At 44.4% G+C, this 24,049-nt stretch overlaps 1 protein-coding gene across 1 annotated transcript in view; it reads left to right on the forward strand.

Moving 5' to 3' along the window:
- Nucleotides 1-23,208, forward strand: part of LOC128733826 (protein gurken-like) — a 34,547-nt gene extending 11,339 nt beyond the window's left edge. The window contains exons 2-3 of the mRNA XM_053827646.1: nt 923-2,901; nt 13,485-23,208. Of these exons, the coding sequence (XP_053683621.1) occupies nt 2,832-2,901; nt 13,485-14,170 (756 nt within the window). The 5' untranslated portion in view covers nt 923-2,831 and the 3' untranslated portion in view covers nt 14,171-23,208. The remainder of the gene's footprint in view (nt 1-922; nt 2,902-13,484) is intronic.
- The last annotated feature ends 841 nt before the right edge of the window (nt 23,209-24,049 follow it).

Here is a 24,049-nt window from a genome sequence, read left to right on the forward strand (position 1 = left end):
GTTAGTGTGCTTTGTGTGCAGCCTCCCCCAGCGGAGAGCCAGGTCGCCACCATCCATCTGAAATGCCACACCGATTCCAACCCCGACCTCCCCACACCACACCCGCAAGTCGGGAACAATTCGAGCAGATGTTCCACATTTTCCACAACTCTCTCATCACACGGCCGCGGCGCACTGATCATCAAGCAAGTGGCTGTGCTGTGCCTGTGAGATGGCTGAAATTCAAATCTGTTGTTAACGATACACAACGAGCACTTGTAACCGGGGGCAAACGGAGTACCAATGTAAAGTAAAACAGCTACAAAACAGCCATAAAATTGCCCATTCCCATCCCTCCCAACAATCAGTCAGTCAGTCAGTCCAGCGGTCGGTCGGTCGGCCCGCCGCGTCGGGGTCTGGGCAAAATCCGCTCTTACACACCGCCAAGGCGCCCAATTTCGATTCACTATAATTGTCTTCGCTTTCTGCTTGTTTCTGGCTTTTCCTCAATTTTTATATTCACATTTCATTTGCCGCTCGCTGCTGTTGCGCTGCTTTATGTGCGTGTAATACAGGGCCTGTTGGCGGTGTTGGCCACTGGCTGGCTGGCCAGCCAGGCTGGTCTCCACATCACAGCACAGAGCGAAACCCGATTGAAAAGGCATAGCCAGCAAGCAACCAATTGTCCAGCTCAAACCCAACTGCTTCTTGGTCTGGTCGGACGGAGGCCAGACCGAAGACCAGTTAGTTACAGTCGGGTCTCTTTCTTGTGCCAGCCAGCCAGCCAGCACATTCTTCCTAACCTGCCTATGTATGTACACCACCTTCTTTGCTTTGAACTTTGGAAGCCCGATTGCTTCTGCCGCTTGCCATCATTATTTTTTTGTTCGTAATTTTCATTTCGTTCTCTCTCTACCTTTCTGTTTTTTTTCCTCCGTTCCAGAGATACTCCCCGACATCGTCATCGTCGTCATCGGTTTTGGCGAGGAGGGACCACCACCGTCGACGAGGACCACAACTGCTGCTAACACACACACTCTCTCTCTCTCTCGGATGGCCTGCTGCTGGCATACGGCCAACGTCCGACGTCGTCGCAGCGGAGACAGACAAGTACTTGCATCGGTGAGACGCGAACCCGTTGCTTTTTAGGCTGCGGCAGCTTTTCGACAACCGCCGGCCGTCACAAAAGCAGCACCAGCACCGCCCAGAGGAGAAGGGGAAGTGAAAATGTAATTGTTTTCGTTGCGCGATGAGTACCGCAAAGTGTTAGAGATTGGTGACCCCTGTGGGAAGAATCGAAGCTAGCGCTAGCTACCAAGCTAGCCAGCCAGAACTGAGGGGGGAAGAGCCAGCCAGCCTGCTTGCTTGCTTGCGTGTGTTTTCTGTACAATGAAACTGGTGTGTCGCGATCGATTTTCCTACGAAGACGAAGACGCAACCGGGCAAGATCGACAACGACAACGGCGACGACGACGACGATTGGCAGCGAGATTCGACGGTGAGAATGATGCCCTTGCCATCCGCGAACGTTGGTCATCTGCATCTACTTCCTACCCGTTGTCGTTTACGGCCAGTTTCCCCTGCTGGCAGTGTTACATTCAGGCAAAACACAACTTTCATCACCAACAGCAACATCAGCAACAACCATCAGAGCAGCAGGTCTTCTATCGCCATCCCACGGAGCACTGTAAGCAATGGAATGCCGCTGAACGGTCATCGATTGGTTCTGTCCACCACGCCTGCTGTCCCCGTGACTGTCACACTAGCGCCGGTTATAAACTTCCAGTGGACCAGTCCCGCTTCTACCGCCGCTAAGCTGCTGCCCCGAGATTCGGCTCTAAAGTCTGCTGACACTGTTCCTTCGCGAGAATCGACCGCAACAGCATCCGCCGCACCGTCCGTTTCCAGACGTTCGAAGGAGAACGACAGTCACTGCCATCAGACACCCGTCGTCAGATCGAACGTCAGCAGCTGTACAGGTGAATGAAACCTACCCGGCCGGAGTTCCGTCATCCGTGCTACGACAGTCATCTGCAGCAGAGCAGCAGTACCAGCAGCATAACTTACCGCTGGTTTCTTCTCTTCCACAGTACCATCAGCAGCAGCAGCAGCAGAGTTCAGTGAAATCACATTCTGTCAGTGCAAGTGCAACAACGAATAGTTTAGTTAAATCACCCTCCCCAACCACATAGATAACATCATCCACTAAGACGAAAAGTTACACGAAAATAATAATAGTTTATTACACTGCCTGTGTCGTACAATAATCGCTAGTGCCGCAACAGCAGAAGCAGAAGAAAAAGAAGAAAAGTTCGAAAAAAAAGCGAGCAAAAGACTCGTCAGTGAAGCACATTTTTGGAAAAGAAAAAAAAATAAGCGAAAAAAAGTATCCCGTGTGAAGGGCTGGGAGAAAGACTCCCCCGACTGGCTAATAAGAAGACGAGACCAGCAGAAGACGACGACGAAAAAGAAGAAGAAGCAAAGTTAAAAAAAAGTTAAAGTGAAAAGTTTTGCGCCGAAAGGCACGCAGAGAATAACCGAGTGTGTTGTTGTTGTTGTTGTTGAAGTTAATTTTTTTTTCTTTTCGCCACACACTGAGTGAGTGTTGTTCTCCTCCTCCCCATAGCCGACCGTGTACCGTGTACCGACCCGTACCGTGCCGTGCCGTGCCGTGCCGTAGGTACGTGAGAGTTAAGAAAGAAACCGAATCACCGCACACACACACCCAAACAAACACAAACACACACACAGGTACAGTCCCAGAAGCAGACCGGAGAAGAACAAAAATAAAGAATAAGTGAGCATAAAGAAGACGAAGACGACGAAAGCCAACCTTTTTTTCATTCAGAGCAATGAATAGAAATATAGTAAAATTCTATGCAATACTATTCATCATGCTGTCATCAGTTGTGTTAATCACAGGTGAGTTTGTTTTTGTTGACTTACCATGCAAACCACGGGGTTGACTGACTAGTATAAATGGGGCTAAACTAACGACGACTGACCGACCGACCGGCGCGGCGGGGCGGTGGCTCTCTTATCAATGATCTAGTTGTTGTTTTGTGTTCATTTTTTTTACGCCTCACAGTTTATGTGGTGTGAACAACAGAACACCTCCCGATCCGGGCGGTCGGTCCCAGCCAGTCGGTCGACCGTCGTTTGTTGATAATCATGGAACCCGGCCGGGTTCAAACGCACGTATAGTGAAGCAACGCATCGCACTCGCACGCCACCCAGGTTGATGTTGGGATTTTACGGGTGACAAACAACGGTGATCGATGCGTGCCGTGACGTGCCGTGCCGGCACAGCAAGAGTGCAAAAGTTATTGCCTATGTAAAATTATGCCGGAATTTATTCGTTTTAATATTTTGATATACCTACACTAATAATAATGAAAAAGACGGAACCGTTCTGAATTAATTCAATGGTCGTCGTAATTTATTGTATAACAAGTGATTATCGCGGCGAACGCTGACAGCTCCTACCTTAATCGCGATAATTAATCGTTCGTTGGGGGAAATTTTGAGCGCTCTGTTTAGCATCATTGGAGTAAATTATCACTTAATTTGCGCTGCCCGACCGAACTGCTGTTCCAGAATTGAGCAAGAATTGGTGTTTTTATTAATAAGTTGGTGCTTGTAAACCAGGAAAAATTAGAGCATGATACTTCCACAATCAAGTAAAGTTTTTGCTCGATAGAATACATTCTGTTAACCGACGTGCATCTACAGCTAACTTCTAAAGAACGGCAAATGAGTTAGTGAATAATAACTCCTGGATGTTATCGTCCTGGTTAGAAAGCTTAGGTACAATTTATTGTGAAACTGTTGGGGGTTTACAAAATTTTCGTACAGAATGGGGGAAAGGAATCATGAGCCCTACGATAAAACTGAACCTTGTCGTGGTGTAGGGCTATTTATCACAACTGTCACAAATATCTCCGAAAAATGTCGGATTGATTGAGTTGGTCGGGGGCTTAGGGTTAGTAAGGGGATGTAAGCGGGATACCAGATCCGGTTGGATGCCGAAGGACCACTCTGTAATGATTACGGGTAGTAACAGATCTTAGGTAGCAGATGGGAAAATTAGGTCAATTCGTGTCGCGTGTTCGAGTTTCGGCTAGGCGGTGCTGCTAGATAGAATAGGAATTTTGCACTGGCACCGTGGCTGTCCTGAGCTCTGATGGCCGCCCGCGGGCTCTGTCGATGGGAAGGGGTCGAGTCTTAAAGAGACGTTTAAGCCCAGAGCTTTACAGCACTTTGGTCTCGAGGGTTGGAAGGCGGGCGAGTCTCTATATTTTGAAGCTTCTGTCGACTATCGCGAACGTCCAGCTTGTGCTGCGCTCAATTTACTTTGTATCGTGGGAATGCACTGTGAATGCTAAGGGGATGAAAGATTAAATTTGCCCTGATAAGTTGATAACCACTAATGCTCCGAAATTTGTCTTACCTATTGGTTCATTTGTGGTTGTTTGTGTTGGAAAACTGAAAGCGGGCGCGCGGTTGAAGACCGGTATCAGGCGGGGCTGACGAATCCTCCACTTCTTCACTATACCACATATTGCAACTCGAGTGGTACAAAAAGTCCAAAGCACATTTACAAATTCGATCTATTATTTTTCTTCTCATCATCATAATTATCATCATCATCGTCATCATCATCATTATATTTAAAATATGACATTCCGGTCTTTGGCAGAGAGATTTTAGAGTCAGTTCGTGGAGTCCGCGCAGGGTCGAAACGCCTCCGCCTGCGGGTATAGGCGTGACGGCTATGCTTGGGGCTCTACCTGTGTTTTAGTGGGCGACAGTGCCTGTCTCGTCAGGTAGAACTGATGTTTGAGGTCCCTCTGACACTTTGTTGACATCACAAAAGGGCCCAGCGCAGAGTTTTATACGCTATTAAGCGACCAGTTGGATAACCCGAAAAAAAGGAAAAAGCAAACATTTGCATCTCTTAAAAGCATACACTTTTGCAGAAGAAACTAAACACGTATCTTCTATACAGAGCGAGTTGATGAACAATTTGGGTAAACATGAGCAATATTTCGTACTGCTATAGATTAAAAAGTTGCAAAACATTCAAAACTGATATCCAACCAACTGATCTCCTGTCTGAAGAAATCTTTCAGACAAACGATGTGGATCTGCTACCAGTTGATGTCTTTCGGAATGGTGGATGGTTTCCGGAAAAGACTCGTCCAGTGCTGCGTACCCGTTCGTACACGTCTTCCAAAATAGCCTTATTCCTGTCTGTATCTCGGACCCCGGCTGGTAAACGGCTGGATAATGCGGAATATAGACCCATAGTGGTCGTTAGCCTCTTATCCAGCAACTTCGATCCCGACCTCCTCGTGATACCAGCCGGAATACGAGCAACCTTTGCGGAGATCGGGTAACCAACCCCGGTGGAAACTAAGGTCGCATACTAACCGGGAAGGAGGTATAGTGAGTCTCGGCACTTGGGACACTTGGGACTTGGAAATGCAGATCGCTAAATTTCGCAGGTTGTGAGCGGGTGCTGATTGAACAGCTTGAACCCCGCAGACTCGGCATCGTAGCTCTGCAGGAAATCTGTCGCAAAGGACAGAAGACATGGAAGATCCGTGGTGGAAAGGCCCAGTTTCACCAAAGCGGTGGCGCTACCAACGAACTGGGAACGGGCTTTGTAGTGCTGGGCGGAATGCAGGATCGCGTGATTGATTGGAAGGCGATCAACGAGAGAATGTGTGTATTGAGGATAAAGGGCCGTTTCTTCAACTATAGCATCATTAACGTGCACTGCCCGCACGAAAGTAGACCCGACGATGAGAAAGAAGCGTTCTACGCGAGGCTGGAGGCATCGTACGACAGCTGCTCGTCACGGGACATCAAGATCGTCATCGGGGATATGAACGCCCAGGTCGGTAGGGAAGAAATGTATAGACCGGTGGTAGGACCCCATAGCCTGCACACCGACACAAACGATAACGGCCAACGATGTATAAACTTCCCGAGGCCTGGTGATCCGAAGCACCTTTTCCCGCGCAAGGATATCCACAAAGCCACCTGGAGACCACCTGACCAACGTACAATGAACCAAATTGACCACGTTCTCATAGAGGGATGGGTTTCCCTAACATCACGAACGTATGCTCCCGTCGGGATGCGGATATTGATTCTAACCATTACCTAGTAGCAGTACATGTGCGCTCAAAGCTGTCCACCGTATACCGGACACGTCAAAGCCGCCCTCCTCGGCTGAACATCAGGCAGCTAGATAACCCGCAAGCTGCCGAGAACTACACGCGAGTACTGAATGAGGCACTGCCTTCTTCCGATGAGTTAGATGCTTCAAACCTCGAAGACGATTAGGGCAGAATACGCTCGGCCAACGGAGAGGCCGCTACCGCGGCACTAGGTATTGAGCCTCGGAGTACACAAAATGATTGGTTTGATGGGGAATGCCAACAAGCGGTGGAGGAGAAAAAAACGCTTGGAAAAATTATCTAAGTATTGCCACTAGAGAGAACCTGGCCAAGTACCGACGAGCTAGGAACCAGTTGACCACGATCCTGAGGAGAAAAAAGCGCCAAAAGGAGGACAGAGATCGTGAAGAATTAGAGCAACTATTCCGAGCTAATGACACGCGCAAGTTTTATGAGGTGAACCAAACTCGGAAGGGCTACACACCGAAATGTGTAGGGACGAGGAAGGGAACCTAATTACAAACGAGCGCGAGATGGTCGACAGATGGAAGCAGTTCTTCGATGAACACCTCAATGGCGAAGTCGCAGAAGGAGGCGGAACGGAAATTAACCTAGGAGCGCCCATGCACGCTAGCAAAGGCTCTACACGGGGATATTTCGAGGATTTGGGAGGAGGAAAAGCTACCGGAGGAATGGATGGAAGGAGTGGTTTGTCCCATCTACAAAAAGGGTGAACGGCTAGACTGCTGCAACTATCTTGGTATTACGCTGGTAAACGCCGCCTACAAGGTACTCTCCCAGATCCTGTTACGCCGGCTGTCACCGATAGCACAAGGTTTCGTAGGGAATTATCAGGCGGGTTTCATGGGGGCTCGCGCAACTACGGACCAAATTTTTACTATCTGACAGATCTTGCAGAAATGTCGGGAGTACAACGTGCCCACGCATCACATCTTTATTGATTTCAAAGCAGCATACGATACAGTCGATCGAGACAAGCTATGGCAGATAATGCACGAATACGGTTTTCCGGACAAACTGACGCGACTGATCAGAGCTACATTGGATCGAGTAATGTGTTTCGTACGCATCTCTGGGACACTCTCGAGTCCCTTCGAGACGCGACGAGGGTTGAGACAAGGTGACGGTCTATCCTGCATGCTGTTCAACATCGCTCTTGAGGGGGTGATCCGACGAGCGGGCATCGAAACGAGAGACACGATTTTTACCAAGAGTAGCCAACTTCTAGGCTTTGCAGATGACTTCGATATCATTGCCAGGAACTTTGCGACGGCGAAGGCAATCTACGCCAGACTGAAAGCGGAGTCTAGGAGAATTGGACTAAAAATAAATGCGTCGAAGACCAAATACATGAAAGGAAAAGGCTCAAAGGAAACAAATGTGCGCCTCCCACGGACGGTAACCGTTGACGGCGACGAACTAGAAGTGGTAGAAGAGTTCGTGTATTTGGGATCGCTGGTGACCGCGGACAACAACACTAGTAAGGAGATTCAGCGGCGCATCCAAGCGGGAACTCGGGCCTACTTTGCCCTTCGCAAAACGCTACGATCAGGAAGCATACGCCGCCGCACGAAGCTAACAATGTACAAAACCATTATTAGACCGGTAGTTCTTTATGGACTTGAAGCCGTGACGCTGCTTACGGAGGACATACGCGCCCTTGCCGTGTTTGAGCGGAAAGTGCTGCGGACGATATTTGGCGGAGTACAAACTGAAAGCGGAGAGTGGCGGAGGCGTATGAATCACGAGCTACAGGCACTGCTTGGGGAGACTCCCATCGTACATCTAGCGAAAGTTAGCAGGCAACGGATGTCGTAAGGATGCCGGACGACAGTGCGACGAAAATAATCCTGTTCAACAACCCCACCGGCACCAGGAACAGGGGGGCACAACGTGCACGATGGCTCGACCAGATCGAAAGCGATTTGCGACTTCTGAGACGACTAGGAAATTGGGGACGAGTGGCCCAAGACCGAGTTGAATGGAGACGAGTGCTTGAAACAGCACGAGCCACCCCGGCTCTATGCTGCTGAAGAAGAAAAAGATCTCTGAGCCCGATAGTTTTGACCCGGATTTTATGTTAAACGATGAAGAATGAAACTAGCCCTAGTGGGTTATGAACACGTAGTTTCTTCGACAAAGTTGTAAAAACTGGAAAAACACGTAACTGTTGAAGAAATAAAATTTCTATCTCTGCCGATTGCAGAACTAGAGGCCATTTTCTTCAAAAGTTCTTTAGTTTTTTATGTTTAGCTTTTGTTAGTTACATTCTACAAGGTAGTTAGTTCTTAGTTACATTGTTCTAACCTAGGTAATTATCGAAGAACTCAAAACATACGTTTGTGTAGAATACCGTAAATCTCTTGGACCTTTACTTGCTAAGTTATCGCATATCCAGGCAGGATTAATTCGTCACCCAGCGATCGTTGTTCATTTCTCCAAATATGCTGCATTTGCGACAGTTGCTGCAGTGGCACATTTCGCTAACCATATTATCCACGTTAACGGCAAGTACAGTCAACTTTCACTAATTGCACTAAGCTCTTAGCCCATTTAGTGAAAGACTTTCGTTAATTGGGCTGAGACGTCAAAACCGAGGGATATATCGATTGTTTTTGTCGAAATCGTCGCAGAAAGGTTTATACAAATATACACTTATATTAAATACGGAATCAAAGTGGAACCTAATCTTTGCGTTGTTGAAATTTATTTCTAGATTATTTAACAAGTAAGTAGTAGAATTTCATGCGACAATGTTAATATATATTGGCATTTTTAACTGTTTCACCGTGATTCTAAAAATGGGAGGGTCAAGTTCATAATTGATCGGAAAACGATGTGATGCAATTGTATTCCATTTAATTAATTTTAATATTTTCTATATAAAATATTTTCCACACTTGAATGAACTATATTCAAGAGCCCCTCAGAAGAGAAAATACGCTGTCAGAAATGACGTTTGACTTCGTTTTAGATGGGCTATAGCCCAATTAACGGGAGCCCGATTAAAACGTAGCCCACTTAAAGATAGCCTAACGAACGAAAGTTGACTGTAACTGTCTTCTTACTGCTACAAATCTTGGATAAACTAGAATCACGTGTTCCGATGTTTCTTCAGTGTGTCCACAGTCGAGACAGAGCGGCGACGTGGCGTGCCCAAATCGATGCAAATACGCGCCTCTATTCTACAAGACGATCGAAACCGGATTCGATCAAAAATTGCGCTTCGATCAGAATACAACGTATGCTACAACACACGTCGATCGGGACGTTTCTGATCGTAACAGGCTCGATCGGAATGCAGAATCGAGGCGACTGTCTGAAGCAGCCACGCCCGGACAAAAATTGCGTCAGGCAGAAGTCGTCCATCGAGAGATCTGGAATAAGCCGGTAGGTCCATCGTCCTTTCCCCGTCGTATTTCACTCTTGCTGCCTCTTCTTGGCCAACGACTCGGTTCTCGCAGTTTTCCGACTTCCACGGATTTCCGTCTGTTTATAACACTTCAAAGAATCACTGACCACTGTTCGCAGTGGTTCTACGAAGAGATCCCGTTGGTTAGGCTGCGTCTCCATGAGCCTCTGGGTCTGCCTCTTCTACGCTCTCCTTGCGGATTCCAGCCGAGTGCTTCACTGCAGATTTCGTTCGCTCCTTTCCTCAAGGTATGACCGATCCACTTCCACCTACGTTCATGAATTTCTGTTGAGTTCCTCATTGGATATCCAGCTGTCGGGCCACCAGGCACGAATAATATATCGCAGGCACCGGTTAATAAATAGGGTAAGGAACGAGTTAAGCAATGTCACCTATTTTAATCAGTTGAACATAAATGAGCCGAAAATGCACTTTTTTATTCATATTTTCAAAATCTTTTGATAGGATCATCTTCACAAATCACTTAACCATACATTTGATTCACACAAACACAATTTATTGGATTTCCGACAAGAAATATGATGAATTAAAAATTGTTGTCCAAAAACGTACATTTTTCAGTTACTGAAGGCAATCGCCACCTCGCTACTAACGAATCCATCACATTTTTCAGCACTGATTACAACCACTCTAAAAGTCAAGCACTCAATTGTCACATACCATATTATTCACTCTCTTTTTTTCTATTATCTAAGGCTTTGTCACTAGCCGAAAGTTTTATTATTTTCTAACAAAACTGAAAACAAATTCTGAATTGACGGAACCTGTTCACCAGTAGCAGCAGCAAGCAACGATGTGTTTCAATGTTATTTGCTTTGACAACACTGTTCTGAGTCGGATCGTTTGTACTGCTATATGTTTACCTCTTTTGTTCTCCCACCATCCTTATGAACAGCGAGTGAGACGTCAAACTCGCAGTTTCCCATAAGAACACCAGAGAATAAAAGAGACGACGAATACCGTTAGCCGAACGGTGCGGTGAGTGTATGCCCCGATAAACAATTTAGACAGATGGCATTTTACGCATCTATGCCGATACGCTATGCCGATTACGCATCAGATGCCGATTAGTAGGTCGCGGATAGGAACGCGAACTTACTGAATAGGGGGAAAAGTTCGAGGGATTTTTTAAGGGGACGTAAAAAAATTCAGATTTCAGGATTGCTTAAAAAAGCACCTTGCGGGTGAAAATGGGTTCGGTCTGTTCAAAATTAGTTCCGCCGCTCGAACTTTTAAAGCGAAAAATCAAAAGTTTAGCTCAACAATAGTGTCTTCCAATGATAACAGCTTGAAAAACTAAAGATAGCAAGAAGATTGGTATGCTGATATCCCCCACTTAGTCAACCCAACGCTTGTAATAAGGTAAAACAATCAGTGACCCGCTTAGACTGCTTAAAACTAGTTCTTTACCCTACCTGCATTTTTTGCGTTGCCTCCGCTGAGACGCACCACGTTTCGCAGACATACAGCAGTACGGATTTAACGTTTTAATTAAAGATTCGGGTTTTCGTATGTAGAGTGATCTGGTTTGAGCGCCAAATGTTTCACAGATCTGCAAAGGAACCGCTGGCCTTCCTAATCCGTGTGGCTATATCAGTCTTGGTACCACCATCGCGCGTTGTCTAACTACCAAGATATTGAAAGGCGTCTACCTGCTCAACTTGTTGTCCCGCTACTGTGAAGCTGGTGGAATTGTCAGTGTTCACTACCATAGACTTAGTTTTTGCTACATTGACTGTGAGACCGGCCGCCTGGGAGCTCTCGGAGAGGTCATTTAACTTGCTCTGCATATCATCTCGGCGTTGTGCGAGCAAGACAAAGTCGTCGGCTAGGTCGAGGTCATTTAGCTGCTCCATCGTTAGAGGATTCCAAGACAACCCTCGATTTGGTCTACTGTCAACTACTTCAACTAATATCTCATCCATAACGCAGCCAGCAGCACCACCAGCAGAAGAGAATCCTGGAATTCGTTGACCTGCTCCAATATAATGCAGAGCGTTGTGATATGGTCTACACATGATCGGCCAAATCCGGCTTGCTGCCGCCGGAGAGTAGCATCAATCTTCTCCTGGATCCGGTTGAGGATTACCTTACAGAGTACTTTGAGAGTAATACAGAGCAACTTAATACAGCAGAGAGTAATACAGAGCAAAATAATACAGAGTTACCGCATTCAATTAGGTCTCCTTTTTTTTAGGACCTGGCCAATACGCCCTGCATCCAGTCCACCGGAAAAGTTGCGGCTTCCCATATTTTGCTAAAAAGCTGATGCATCATCTGAGCTGACAAAGATAGGTCAGCTTTGAGCATCTCGGCTGAAATACTTAAATGTCTATCCCTAACGCTCTATTGTGGATTTCATACCTCTTGATGGCTGCTGCAATTTCATCCAGCGATGGCACCTCCGAGTCATTCCCGCTTTCACCTCGACGATCAGGGCATCTCCCTTACTCCACTCCCTACGAGGTTTAGGTTTCTGCTGTTTCCTTGTCGCGTTCTTCTCCACTTGTCGCCTTTCCCTTTTTTTCGTTTGGGCTTTCGATGGTACGCCATCCCTCATCTGCTTGCTTTTGGTTACTTTCCTCATAATTTTTAAGCTTCTTCCAATTTTCTTCGCCAAGCGTTTCTCTTTATCGTTTTTCCGAGCGAACTCGAGATCCTCTCGGTGTCATTTGTACTTCCGCAAGCATGGCATCTGCAGTGCCTCCAACAGCTTGGTTCCATGCTGGTAACCGCTAGTTATCTAGCGCTAGCGAGGAGGCCAAGCTTGGGTTGACATTGTCCTTCCTGGGGTTATGAGAGCCAGATCAGCGTTAGTCGGGAATGTTACATCTGAGCCTATCAACCACCAACATTCATGCTGATAAGTTTTGAACATATTTGGAGGCCTGCCAAGGTTGTAACGGGACGGGGACAACCATGCCAATATTTTGCTTGGCAATTCCAAAAAGGTGTCACCCTCTTTTACCCAGGTAGTAAAGTGACCCAGTTGCCGACTCTTCAAGCGCCAAATTGGATCCATTAAACCATAACGTGTCCATTACGCAATATCATGGCCAGTATGCCGTAATCAGGACTACTGGCGTCGATCCTAGATCATAGGTTGGTGAAATTACACAATGAGGAACAGCTCGCTGTCCCAAGTATGCTTTTTCCAACCATCATTTTGTAATTTTCATTTTCAATAACGTAGTAGTAGTAGTGGCGGTATTCTACGCTTATTCTTAATTTGGATTATTTCCAACCAAATGTGTCCTGCAGTACCTAATCTTTTCGACCGAAAAGATCAGAGAATCAGAGAAATTGATTTAGAAAATGTGATTGTGCCACCCTGTAGTAATAGTTCCAGGGTAACTATGGTTACGCAATTGAGTCGTGTTGTCGACAATATCACTTCAAAGTGAAAATTTCTTTACTGCGTAGTTTGGTGAACAATATATCAATGCTTAATACAATACTAACCTGAATTTTTCGTTTTCTATTACCTTACCTTCGACTTTTTTATTATCTTATATCAACTATTAACTTAAATCAGATCGCCTTATAACCAAATACCAAATAGAGCCTATATGCATTTCTTCTGCTTCAGCACGCACAATGGAATACAAGATGAGTTTTGATTCTGCCATAGCATACTTGGATAACTTCTCTACATTTTTATTTGTTTACATTCACATTTTGCTGGCCCAATAAAAGATCTACACTGAAGATTACTTTCTCAAAGTGAATGCAAATGCGCATCGTGCGATTCTCAGAAAGCAGGCATCATTTTCGGAACGTTGCGCAACGAACAATGACATTCAACCTATGATTCATCATTCTAAAAACACCTTTTTACGTTCTCCATTTTCTCCCACATACAGACTGCTGTTCGAGCAGATCCATGCCGAAATCCCGCCCCCGGCCGGTTTCGCACTTTCGTGGTGTGATAACGACATCGTCGGCGAAGATCACCACCACAAATGGCAATGGCGATTCTACCACGTTCACCCTGATAACAACCAAGACGACTTCGACGACGGTCAGCGAGTCGCAGTCGGAGACGACCTCGACGGTGACGGATCCGCGCAGCGGTCCCGGACCCGGTCCTGGAGGCGGAGGCGGAGGCGGCGGCGGTGGTAGTGGCAGCGCGAAAAGCAGCAGCCCCACCAGTAGCAACAACAGTAACAACAACAACAAGGACCAGCTGATGCGCATGGGTAAGTGCTCGCTGCTGTTCGAGGAAAACTACTGCCTGAACGGTGGCAAGTGCTACAACTTTACGATTGCCAACTCTACGATGCCCACGTGCGAATGTGCCGACGGATTCATGGGTGAACGGTGCGAGTCAAAGTACTTGGATGGGACTTACCTAAGCATGCGTAAGTCCAAGATACACATCGAGACGGCCAGCATCTACTACGGGGCGGCACTGGCACTGATAGTGGTGCTTATTTTGCTATATTTCCTACACTGTTTCCAGTCCACGTCGGCGGTGGGCTCCTCCGCGTCCTCCGTGGCGGGAAGCAGCACCAAGCTGCTGAGAAAGAGCAAAAAGGTGGTGAGTTAGCAAACTTCCTCCTGATTACTGATAAAGTACACCGAGCCAGGTCGTATTTCGTTTCGTTGTTTTGTTCATGTTGGATATAGGGTAGGAGTTTAAGGGATCGAACGATCCGAAGACGACGATAAATTATGGACAAATTTAGACAGCTTACACACAAACACACACGTTATGGCATGCAATGCGCAAAATAGGAGACGAGTTCCACCTTATCACAGGAGGGTAATTATAAATAATTCTGCCTTCGGCGTCCTGCGCTCAGGAGCAGGAGCTGCCAGGGCAGAATGCGCGAAATTGCAAACAAACTAATAATAATCGAAAGAGAATCCCAACGCGTGCGTCCGTGATCCGTGATCGGCCGTTCGAGTTTCCAGCGTGCCAACTGACTGTGTTGTTATTTTTTTGTTGCATGCAGGTTGTGCATGGGTATGAAGCCGAAGTATGACGGGACCGCTGGAAACTCGGATACCGTCCGCGGCAGCCGGAACCACACCGCGTAGAGTGGTTGTGGTCTCGGTGGCGGCAGCTTGTTTGCGCTGGAATAGCAAACAAAAGTCGCGCGCACTCGTTGGACCCCGCGAAACAAGATAAGAAGATCGAATCGAAACAGTGACAAAAGAATACTGCATTAATTTATTGCTTATCCTTTATATTTTCTTCCTTTAAGAAGTATTTCCCAAGTGTAAAAAGTAGTTGTTCTAAGAAGAAGCATAGTGTTTAAGGGAAAGTGAGGTTAGTAGGTTTAAGAGATGGGAAAAAGTGTAGGTAGCCGTTAACGAGTAAGAACAAAAATCAATGCCTTTAACGAAAACATAAGAAAAGCTATAACAATACAAAGAGCAAATATAACACAAAGCAATAATAGTAACGAACATACAAGCCAACAAACAATAGAACAAAACGAGTCAACAGTAAAAATCCGGTTTCCTGTTTTGCCAAGAAAACAATTACACCTCAGAAATAATAGACAAACAATCGATATCATTCATTACATACCCACACACACTCACATTCACATCCATTTGCCCCCGAGCACGAACTACTAACGAGAGCCAAAGAGTACGTTTTAGTACTTTTAGAATTTGTAAGCAGCAACAGAAGCAAACAGCTTAGGGATTTTTTTTTTGTTCTGTTTAATAATTATTAGTTTTCTTGTTTACGTACGCAAACGCCAGATATTATTATATGCGCATACCTTAATAGTAATCTCATTGCGCGCATGCGCGACGCAAGCAAAAAAGAAAAGAAAAGAACACAACAACAGCAGCAGCAGGTCGCTTAATATTTCTGAATAAAGCAAACTCCATCAAAACGGGGAAGCGCGCGCGCCCGCTGGCTGGTGGGGTCAGTTAGTTCTCAATATCTGCGGGCTATAATGGGCAGAAGAAGACGCGAGGCGCGCATTTGGGGAGTCTTTGCGATCTGGCGCAAGAACCGCGCGCTCGGATCGTTTGGATACAAGGATGGAGAGATTTGGATAACAGTTCGATCTGGGTGGAGTAAGTCTTTGACTGGTTTGTTTGTTGGAAATGAAAAAAGGCAGTTAACAACACGGATTTTCAACAATTCTTTGCCTATTTTATAAGATTCTTTGCTGGTTAATGTGCATATTTCTGGAAATGGAACTGTTTTTAATGTCTAACATTTACATAATCTCGATTAGCTAGGTCGTCCAATGAGGTATTGAGCGGTAGTGATTACGTACGAGTTATTCAACAGAATTTAGATTTAGTACTGCTTCCATCTCCGGCCAAATGATGGATCAATTCCTTCAAAAGTTAGTCGCCTATTGCCAGTTACCCATTTGAGATTAGTTTTGGTGGACTTCACTGCCGGTTCCCACGAACCGTCAAATTTAGGAGTACCTGGTAGTGTAAAATACCATTATTACGATTTTTTTGGCTTTGAAATTGCAAAAACATTAGCCATAGCTAATGATGAGCACTGCGAATAGCTCTTCGATCGATGAATCGTTTACGAAACGCTCTCCGAACTTCGTCGGCCTATGGAAAGCCACCGTGTGAAACACGGCACGGCAGAATTGTGCTTTACAAGGATGGTTTAGGGACACTCTGCTGGTCTAGTTCGGAAGTTATCTAAACTCTAGGCCACTCACCCAACTGACTGCTGATTCTGAAGACCTTGAAGTGCTCACTCCAAGTCAGTTATGGGTGGCGATGAAAAAAACTACAAAATATAGTTCTTGAATCCTACGTTTATTAAGGCTTTTACAAAAATGCCGGGCGGTCTGCCGGCAGTTAGACGAAACCTTATCCATGGTCGATGAAAAAATAGATGTTTGTGGCCTTAGCGATCAATTACTTCTCCCTTTTGGCCACAAAATCGGTGGAGTAGAGGTTCGCCCAAAAAGTTTCTATCGGTCGCAGCTGGGGAACGTCGGGAGGGTTGGCGGTCTTCAGTACAACGTCCCCCTTCTGCCGGTCCATTTCCTCCAGTGATCTCTAGGCATAATGAGTGTAGACCAGATCCGGTCAGAACACCACATCCTCGTTCGCGTGATACTTCCTGATGAAAAGGGCAACTTACGGTAGGGTACTTCGTACCCCTTTGCATCTCCCCTTATCGTTGATCGTCAGTCACAGACATTTTGCGGAGACTTGACGGGGGACGTAAAATAGCCGGTCCTCTGCCAGTCGTTGCCGTCCAGCGTCAACTAGGTCTCGTCATCCATTATGACCTTGACGCCGCTTTTCGCCGGAAAGCTGTTTTTTACTGGCAACTTCAGCCGCTACTTCTGGGTGATTGCCTGCTGCTCGGACACGGTCGGCCTCGACAGTCGCTTCAGCATAAAAATATCCATTTTAGCCAGGTCGTTTGGTCGGTTACTCGGACCTCCGAACCACCTCATGGCGCAAAACGTTGCAGCACCGTCGAGCGGCCAGAATCAGGTTTTCGTTCGACGCTATAATACTTCTCCAGAAGTGAGAGGATATTGTAAATACCAGATCGACTATATTTGGCGTCCAACTTCTTTGCTCCGGGGTGGAATCGGCTGTACGAACAAAGCATCGAGCGTAGTTGCTTGACTGTTTTTGCCATGGTTGCTGCATATCAACTAATACCGATGACGTAACCCTTGCTTGATTGAAAAAGAAACTCCAGATTGCGCAATAAGCCTCGCTGCCGGTAGATTCCCCGTCGGATCTTTCATCGCCAGGATCGCCCCCGAAAGCATCTGAAACACCTTCGTGTACAACAACTAGAAATGCTATATTGTTTAACTACGGGTTCTAGAGACTAAACTCAATAAAGTTGAACAGATGAAAGACCTTTTAATCGTTGTTGCCGAAAAACTGGCTAAAGCCTCATATCTCTCCAGTCATCCAGAAAGCAAATCGCAAACTTGGGATTATTTGCTAGAGAATTTAATGATCTGCTTCAAAGCCCTCTACTGTTCCATCGTTCGGTCTACCCGGACGAACCAAAAAAAATTTGCACAGAAACTCTGGGATTCCTCGCATAGGAATTGTGTGGTGGAATCCTACATAAGATTCCTATAGAATGCCGTGCCTATAGAACCGGGATTCTCATATGAGATTCCAACAGGTGAATCCTTAGGATTCCTTAAACTTGGCAAGGGAATTCCCCTCACAATGTAATCGGATTCCTCTTTCTTAATCTGTACTAACATTTTTTATCAGCTTTTGTTTCAAATTTTGGATTTGGAGAGATTTGGACTAGATACTGGTACGGAGAGAAGATTCTGGACCACATTGTTTATTAGATTTTGGACCAGGTATTGAACCACATTCTGGACCGAAGCCAGATTTTGGACCGCATTTTTGATGAGTACTTTACTCAGGTTCAGGCCATTTTTTGGTGTCTTCTAGGGCTCTTGGCGTGGGTCAGTCTGGTCAACTACACACTACGGCGCTGTATGTTAGTTAGTAAGTACACTGGAACTCGCCAATATTGTATGATTCCCTCAAGCAAGCTTTTGGGTTATGCTTCTAGACAGCGTACAGCGTACGTCCATATGAAGATCATTGTTAGTTCCTGGGGATCGAAACATTGGCCAAAAGGAGACATATGTCACAAGCAATAATGGTTTGTGATCTGCTGAAACTTGTCCGAAGGATTATGTAATTTATAAAAAGTGGTTTTTGACCTACTTCATTTCACATTTCCCACAAGCCACCGGAATGTGGCACTCGTGGACTCCTTGAGGAACAGAAACTTGGCTGTCTTTTTTTGACGACTAAATCTCTTTCTGAGAACGCTGTGGTGGTCCTTCCAGGATTTCATGTCTGGGCTCGAGCGTAGTCTTTACCAAGGCTATTTCTTGTTCCATTTGCTTCTGAATGGAAGGGTAGACAAATGTTCCTGCATTGCCACTAGGGAGAACCTCGCCATATATCGACCATCGACGAGCAAGAAACCAGTTGACCACGATCCTGACATCCTGAGGAGTAAAAAGTGCCAAAAGGACGATCTTCGTCGTCCGTGAAGAGTTAGAACAACCTTACCTGTGTAGAGACGAGAAAGGGAATCTAAAGACAAACGAGCCCACAAGCCACCGAAATGTGGCACTCGGAGAGGAATGAAATTTTTATTCGATTTCCTTGGGTAACAGTAACTTAACTGTCTTTATTTGGGTAAACCGCCTAAACCGGAGTAATTCATTTGGGCCTTCGGTGAAATTAGTTGTATTGTCTGGCCCCAAATGCAATGCATTGCACTAGACCTCTGCGGCTACCAACCTAAGGCTGCCAGAAAGGCCGAATCGGCGCACCGTGGAATGAAACCCAAATCTAGGTGGACACAAGTAATTACGCTATTTCTCACGAATCATGCCTTCTGAGCACTTTCACACGCATGGAAAACGCACATTTTGTTTGAAGGAATCAAGTTGCTATCTCCTTCGGTTCCGAAGCTGCAGGCATTTTTTCTAAAAAATATGCTTTTTTTCAAATATCAATAACGTAAAAACTGCTCAAAAGCAGTAAATCAAATTTTGTATAAATGTTTAGTGATGTATTGACCTGCGAAATTAATTGATATCACATCGATCCAGGTCGGCCCTTTTTTGCTAGACCGTATTGAATATTGAAGTAAAAATTCCCATTTTACTTACCAAAATCACAATTTTTACGTAAATTGAGTGGATTAAAAAACGAAAATAAGTCTAAATGCTTGTTTTTATCTTTATTATCTCTATTCAGCTTCAGAAAGTAGCTCAGGTCAATTGAACGGTTGATTGTAAAGTTCAATTCAAATGGGTTTTGACGCTCTTCATCCAATGTTCCCACAAGCCACCGAAATTGGCACTCGAAGAGGAATGAAATTATTCGATTTCTTGTGTAACAGAAACTCGGTTATCTGTATTTAGCTAGATCGCTTTAGACGTAGTAATTCATTTGAGGCCTTAGCGAAATTGGTTGTGAATATTGTCAGGTCCGAATGCTTTCACTAGACCTCTGCGACTGACAATCCAAGGCTGCCAGAAAGAACGGCAGAACAAAGGGATGAAATAAGAGATCTCGACTGCCGACGATTACCCGCCATGGCTTTCACCTGTCGGCAGGACAGGCTCTGGTCAACAGACCGGATGTCGCTGGCTAAGCTGCGTCGCTATGAATCTCGGGGTCTGCTTCTTCTACGTTGCCCTTGCGGGTTCCAGTCGAGTGCTTCTCTGCAGATCCGCTTCTTTCCTCAAAGTGCATCCGATCTACTAACACCTACGTCCTCGAATTTCAGCAGTTATCGTCAGTTGATAACATCGATGATGGAGTTCCTCGTTGGATATCCAGTTATGTATGTCCGATGATGTATCGGACATCGTATGACGATGTCCAGACTGTACCCTTTCCTTAGAAGCAAGTTATTTAGCGGATCAATCGATAACTGCGTGCATAGAGAACAGAGCGTTGATTTTAATCATCCAACGGGTGACAACGTCTTAAGGCGGTCTCCGCTTTTGAAGTCCCAAAGCCACATTTTTTTCGATCGACGATATGAAAAAAGTATTCGATACTTTCCGATCAAAATAAATAAATATCTCTACCACTTCAAATTATTCAATATCCAGCTCCACAGCAGCGGCAACTCTGGTAGATATCGCATTTTTCCTAATAGCTTCTATGAGTTTTTGGTGGAGTTAAGAGACCTTTCAAAGACCATATCGTTGTAGAGTCATTTACAAAACTATGAAACTGCATATCTCCTGAAATGGTATCATTTCTTTGCATTTCATTTGCTCGTAGTTTCACACTTTTAAAAGCAATATTGAACGATCTCACCCGTAATTCGTACACCTGATCTTGATTCCTCCAAGGTCGGAATCGGCCTAACGCGTCGGGCACTTGCGTTCTCAAGCATATATGCAATAACTCACTTCGACTATCTGAATCATGCGCTGCCTTAAAATTCACAAACAGATGATAAGCCTGTAAGTTACATTCCCGGCGGGCACGCGATTTCTGGCCTGGTCCTGATTTTGAATAGTTGGTTACCGTAGTATAACATGTGACTACATTCCCACCCTCCTTTCCCCAATTTGTGAATGGTCCCTTACTAGCTACAGTTCCGATAAAAGTTTTTAGAGTGATATACTCCTTGAATCTCCATATTGATATGAATCTCCATCCTGTATTCTGATCAGGATAAATTTGGTCGGACGATAGCTTAACGAATGGTGACTCATTTGGATATCCTGACTATCCTTATATTCACCATCAAACATTTTTGCTTAAGAGTAACTTATTCGGCTATTGAAGCGCGTGTAACAAGCGCATGAAAAGCTGTTATATAACAAAAAAGTCCCTTGAGTCTTTTCTTTAAAATCTTGAGTTGTAGGTATTTAGTTCAGAAACAATCAAAATATCTATTCTTTAAACTGTCACTATTTTTCCTTTAGCTCAGTCAAAATACAGCAGAAAAATCGATGGAAATTGTAACCCTTCAATCCAAGTAAACTGGGCAGTGTTTTGACATTTCATACAACAGAACTATAGCAACGCAGAGTCAACAAATGGAAACTCCCTTAGTCGAATTGTTATCCAAAACCTTCCAACCGAGAGCAGCAGAGAGAAAACCACATCGTATCAGTATTAAACCCACAGCGTTAGTTTTGTTCCGTTAGTTATTTTTTTTTGGGAAAGAAAATTTTCTAAAGGTTTCAAATCAACCAGTGAACGGTTGACGTTTTTTTAGTTCAAATTGTTTTTGAGTTTTCGGTGCAACACCTACTTATCAGCTTTAATCTCCTAGACCTAAGATGTTCCCCCTCCCTCGAAAAAAAAAAGTTGAAAACATTCGTTCTTCCAAGGCAGCACCCTGCCGGAAAACCCCGTAGTGCAATGGGAATATGATTTCCAAAAAAATAAAATGGCGTTTCCATATTCTTGTTGCATTACATCCTCTCTAGAAGATATGACAAAAGTGTAAAGTTTTTTATATCTGTCGTTTTAATTTTAGAAGCATTTTGGCATAAAGCTGTCGAACTTAATTTTTTGATACTCAACTCTCTCGCAAAATACTTAATAACGCAGACGAAAACAAAAAAAACACACACACACACATGAAGTAATTATTTGGTTCCTATCAACGACGGACAAGTTGAGCTATTTATAAACATGAGAGAAAATCATCACACTTGCTACTTGACTACTTCGAAAGCATCATTTTTACTGTGCTTTTTATAGATAAACAATCAAAAAAGAAAAGTCCTTACGGAACAAAACACTTCCACGCCACTGGGAAGAACTCTATTTAAAATGTAACTAACATTCCAACTTATTATACACAATTGTACGATTACAATTTATATTATATATTTTTTAAGAATCGCTAGCTACATTTTATAATTACACTAAAAGCAGCAAGTAATATACACTCACCTATACACTCACAATAACGCGCATACTCGAACATAGTGGATTAAACAGAATAAACGCTTTATGCCTTATATTGAAAAAAATACGAATCAAAATACGAAATCACCCATGACGATGCCTTTATACCAAGAGAAAGAAAAATCAAACGCTAGTAAAAAAAAAGAGAAACAACACGTAACGTAAAGTTACACACTTATTGTACTTTTTTTTACACTAATCTCAAAAAGATAAAAGAAAACGAGAAAATTTGTTCCCGTTTTTTTTTTGTTCTGCTGTAAAAAGTTGATTAAGGCAAACTGTTTAGATTCTGCCAACTCTTACTTAAGCAAATCTTTTTTTTTTAATTATTTAACACTACACACAAAAAATAATACACCCACACACCCACAATATACACGCATCTTACTATTGTACTCGCTGCTAATAAACGGGCAAATACATATACATACACGCAAATAGAGGAGAGAAAAAAAAACCAACAGCCCAGTATTTTTCATACGTACGCGCGCGAACACATTCGTTCGATTGAGAGAGGAAGCGAGTGAATGAATCTGTCTGTCTGTCTGTGTGTGTGAGAGAGAAAAAAACCTTGAATGTTACTTGTTAAATCGCATCGTTGTTATTCGCTCGCGTGTCCCAATAGTAATCGAAAACAAAAAAATAAAGCAACTTGCAATGTAACTATGTATTTGGATGGAAATGGAAACACATTACTATACAATAAAGACTGATGTATATGTCTTAACTACTTACACTTAACTACTTAATATTAACCAACAGTAATGAATAAACTCTCTTTGTGACGTATAAGCATCCCACATTCACATACACATCCACACACACACTCAACCGGTACACACGCAATCAGAGTCACACATGTTTTATACTGAAAAAAAATTTATTAAAACCTTAGGGAGAGAGGCACGCTTCTGATACTGCAAGCAACACAATTAATTGCAAACAATTGTCAGCAGAAGCACTATGGGTGGCAAACGAATCGAACGAACGCTTAGCGTAAACGTGGATAAAGAAAAGAAAAAAACACTAGGAGCAGAATCGACAATAAACCTTCCAACCAAGAGAAAAAAAACCAAGAACAGAAGTGAAGCCACACGGAAAATCTCCGCGCCCTAAAACACGGACGGCGTGTGTAAAAGGTTTTGTGTGTCCGCCCACCAAAAAAAAAGCTGGCCGACAAATTATACTATTTAAAAAAATATATAAAAAAAAAGTTTAAAATAACATTGAATCGGTTTGTTTTATTTGGTGCATATCATGCGTGTTAACTTCAAGTAGGTAAGATGAAAGAAAGCCACTTTCTACTAGCCCTCGGTTATCATAGTTTTCTTCGGATCTTATACTACGAAGTCAGTCCGGAGTTCCACAAGGTAGTCACCTGGGCCCTTGCTCTTTAAAGTTTCAATAAACTATTTACCTGAGTACATCAACGGGTGCGTTCGTGCTAGGGTACGCTTTACGTTTTACTCAGAGAATATAATTTGCGAACTTTTCCTGCAATATGGCTCATTAGGCGGCGCACACTTTCTTCGTCCATTGTTTTGACTATCTTATTCCACCTGGTCTTCATCTGATTGATGTCTTTGACAACTTTTCCCTTTACCTTGAGTCTTCTCTTCATGATTTCCCAGTATTTCTTAATAGGGCGGAACTAGGGGCAATTGGGTGGGCTAAGTTCTTTCGGAACAAACTGGACCCCTTTCTCTGCATACCATTCTTGAACGATTTTGCTGTGATGACAGCTTGCCAAAACATTACGGGATGGTGGTGGGATCGAATGAACGGCAAAATTCGTTTTTGGAAACACTCCTTTTGATACAGTTCCGACGTTATTGTCTTATTTGTAACGACTTTCGTTTTTCTGCCGCAGCTGCAAAATCATAAATTTTCGTGCAAATTTGTCGGCAAAAACAAATTTAAATTTGCTTGGAACATCCCCCCAGTCGTTTCCAAGTAAAATTTTTGACCTGGCATTTGCCAGAAGTCAGCCTTGACATAGACAAGACCACCC

Source organism: Sabethes cyaneus, chromosome 1 (assembly GCF_943734655.1).
Source record: "Sabethes cyaneus chromosome 1, idSabCyanKW18_F2, whole genome shotgun sequence".
In the NCBI taxonomy this organism is placed as follows: Eukaryota; Metazoa; Arthropoda; class Insecta; order Diptera; family Culicidae; genus Sabethes; species Sabethes cyaneus.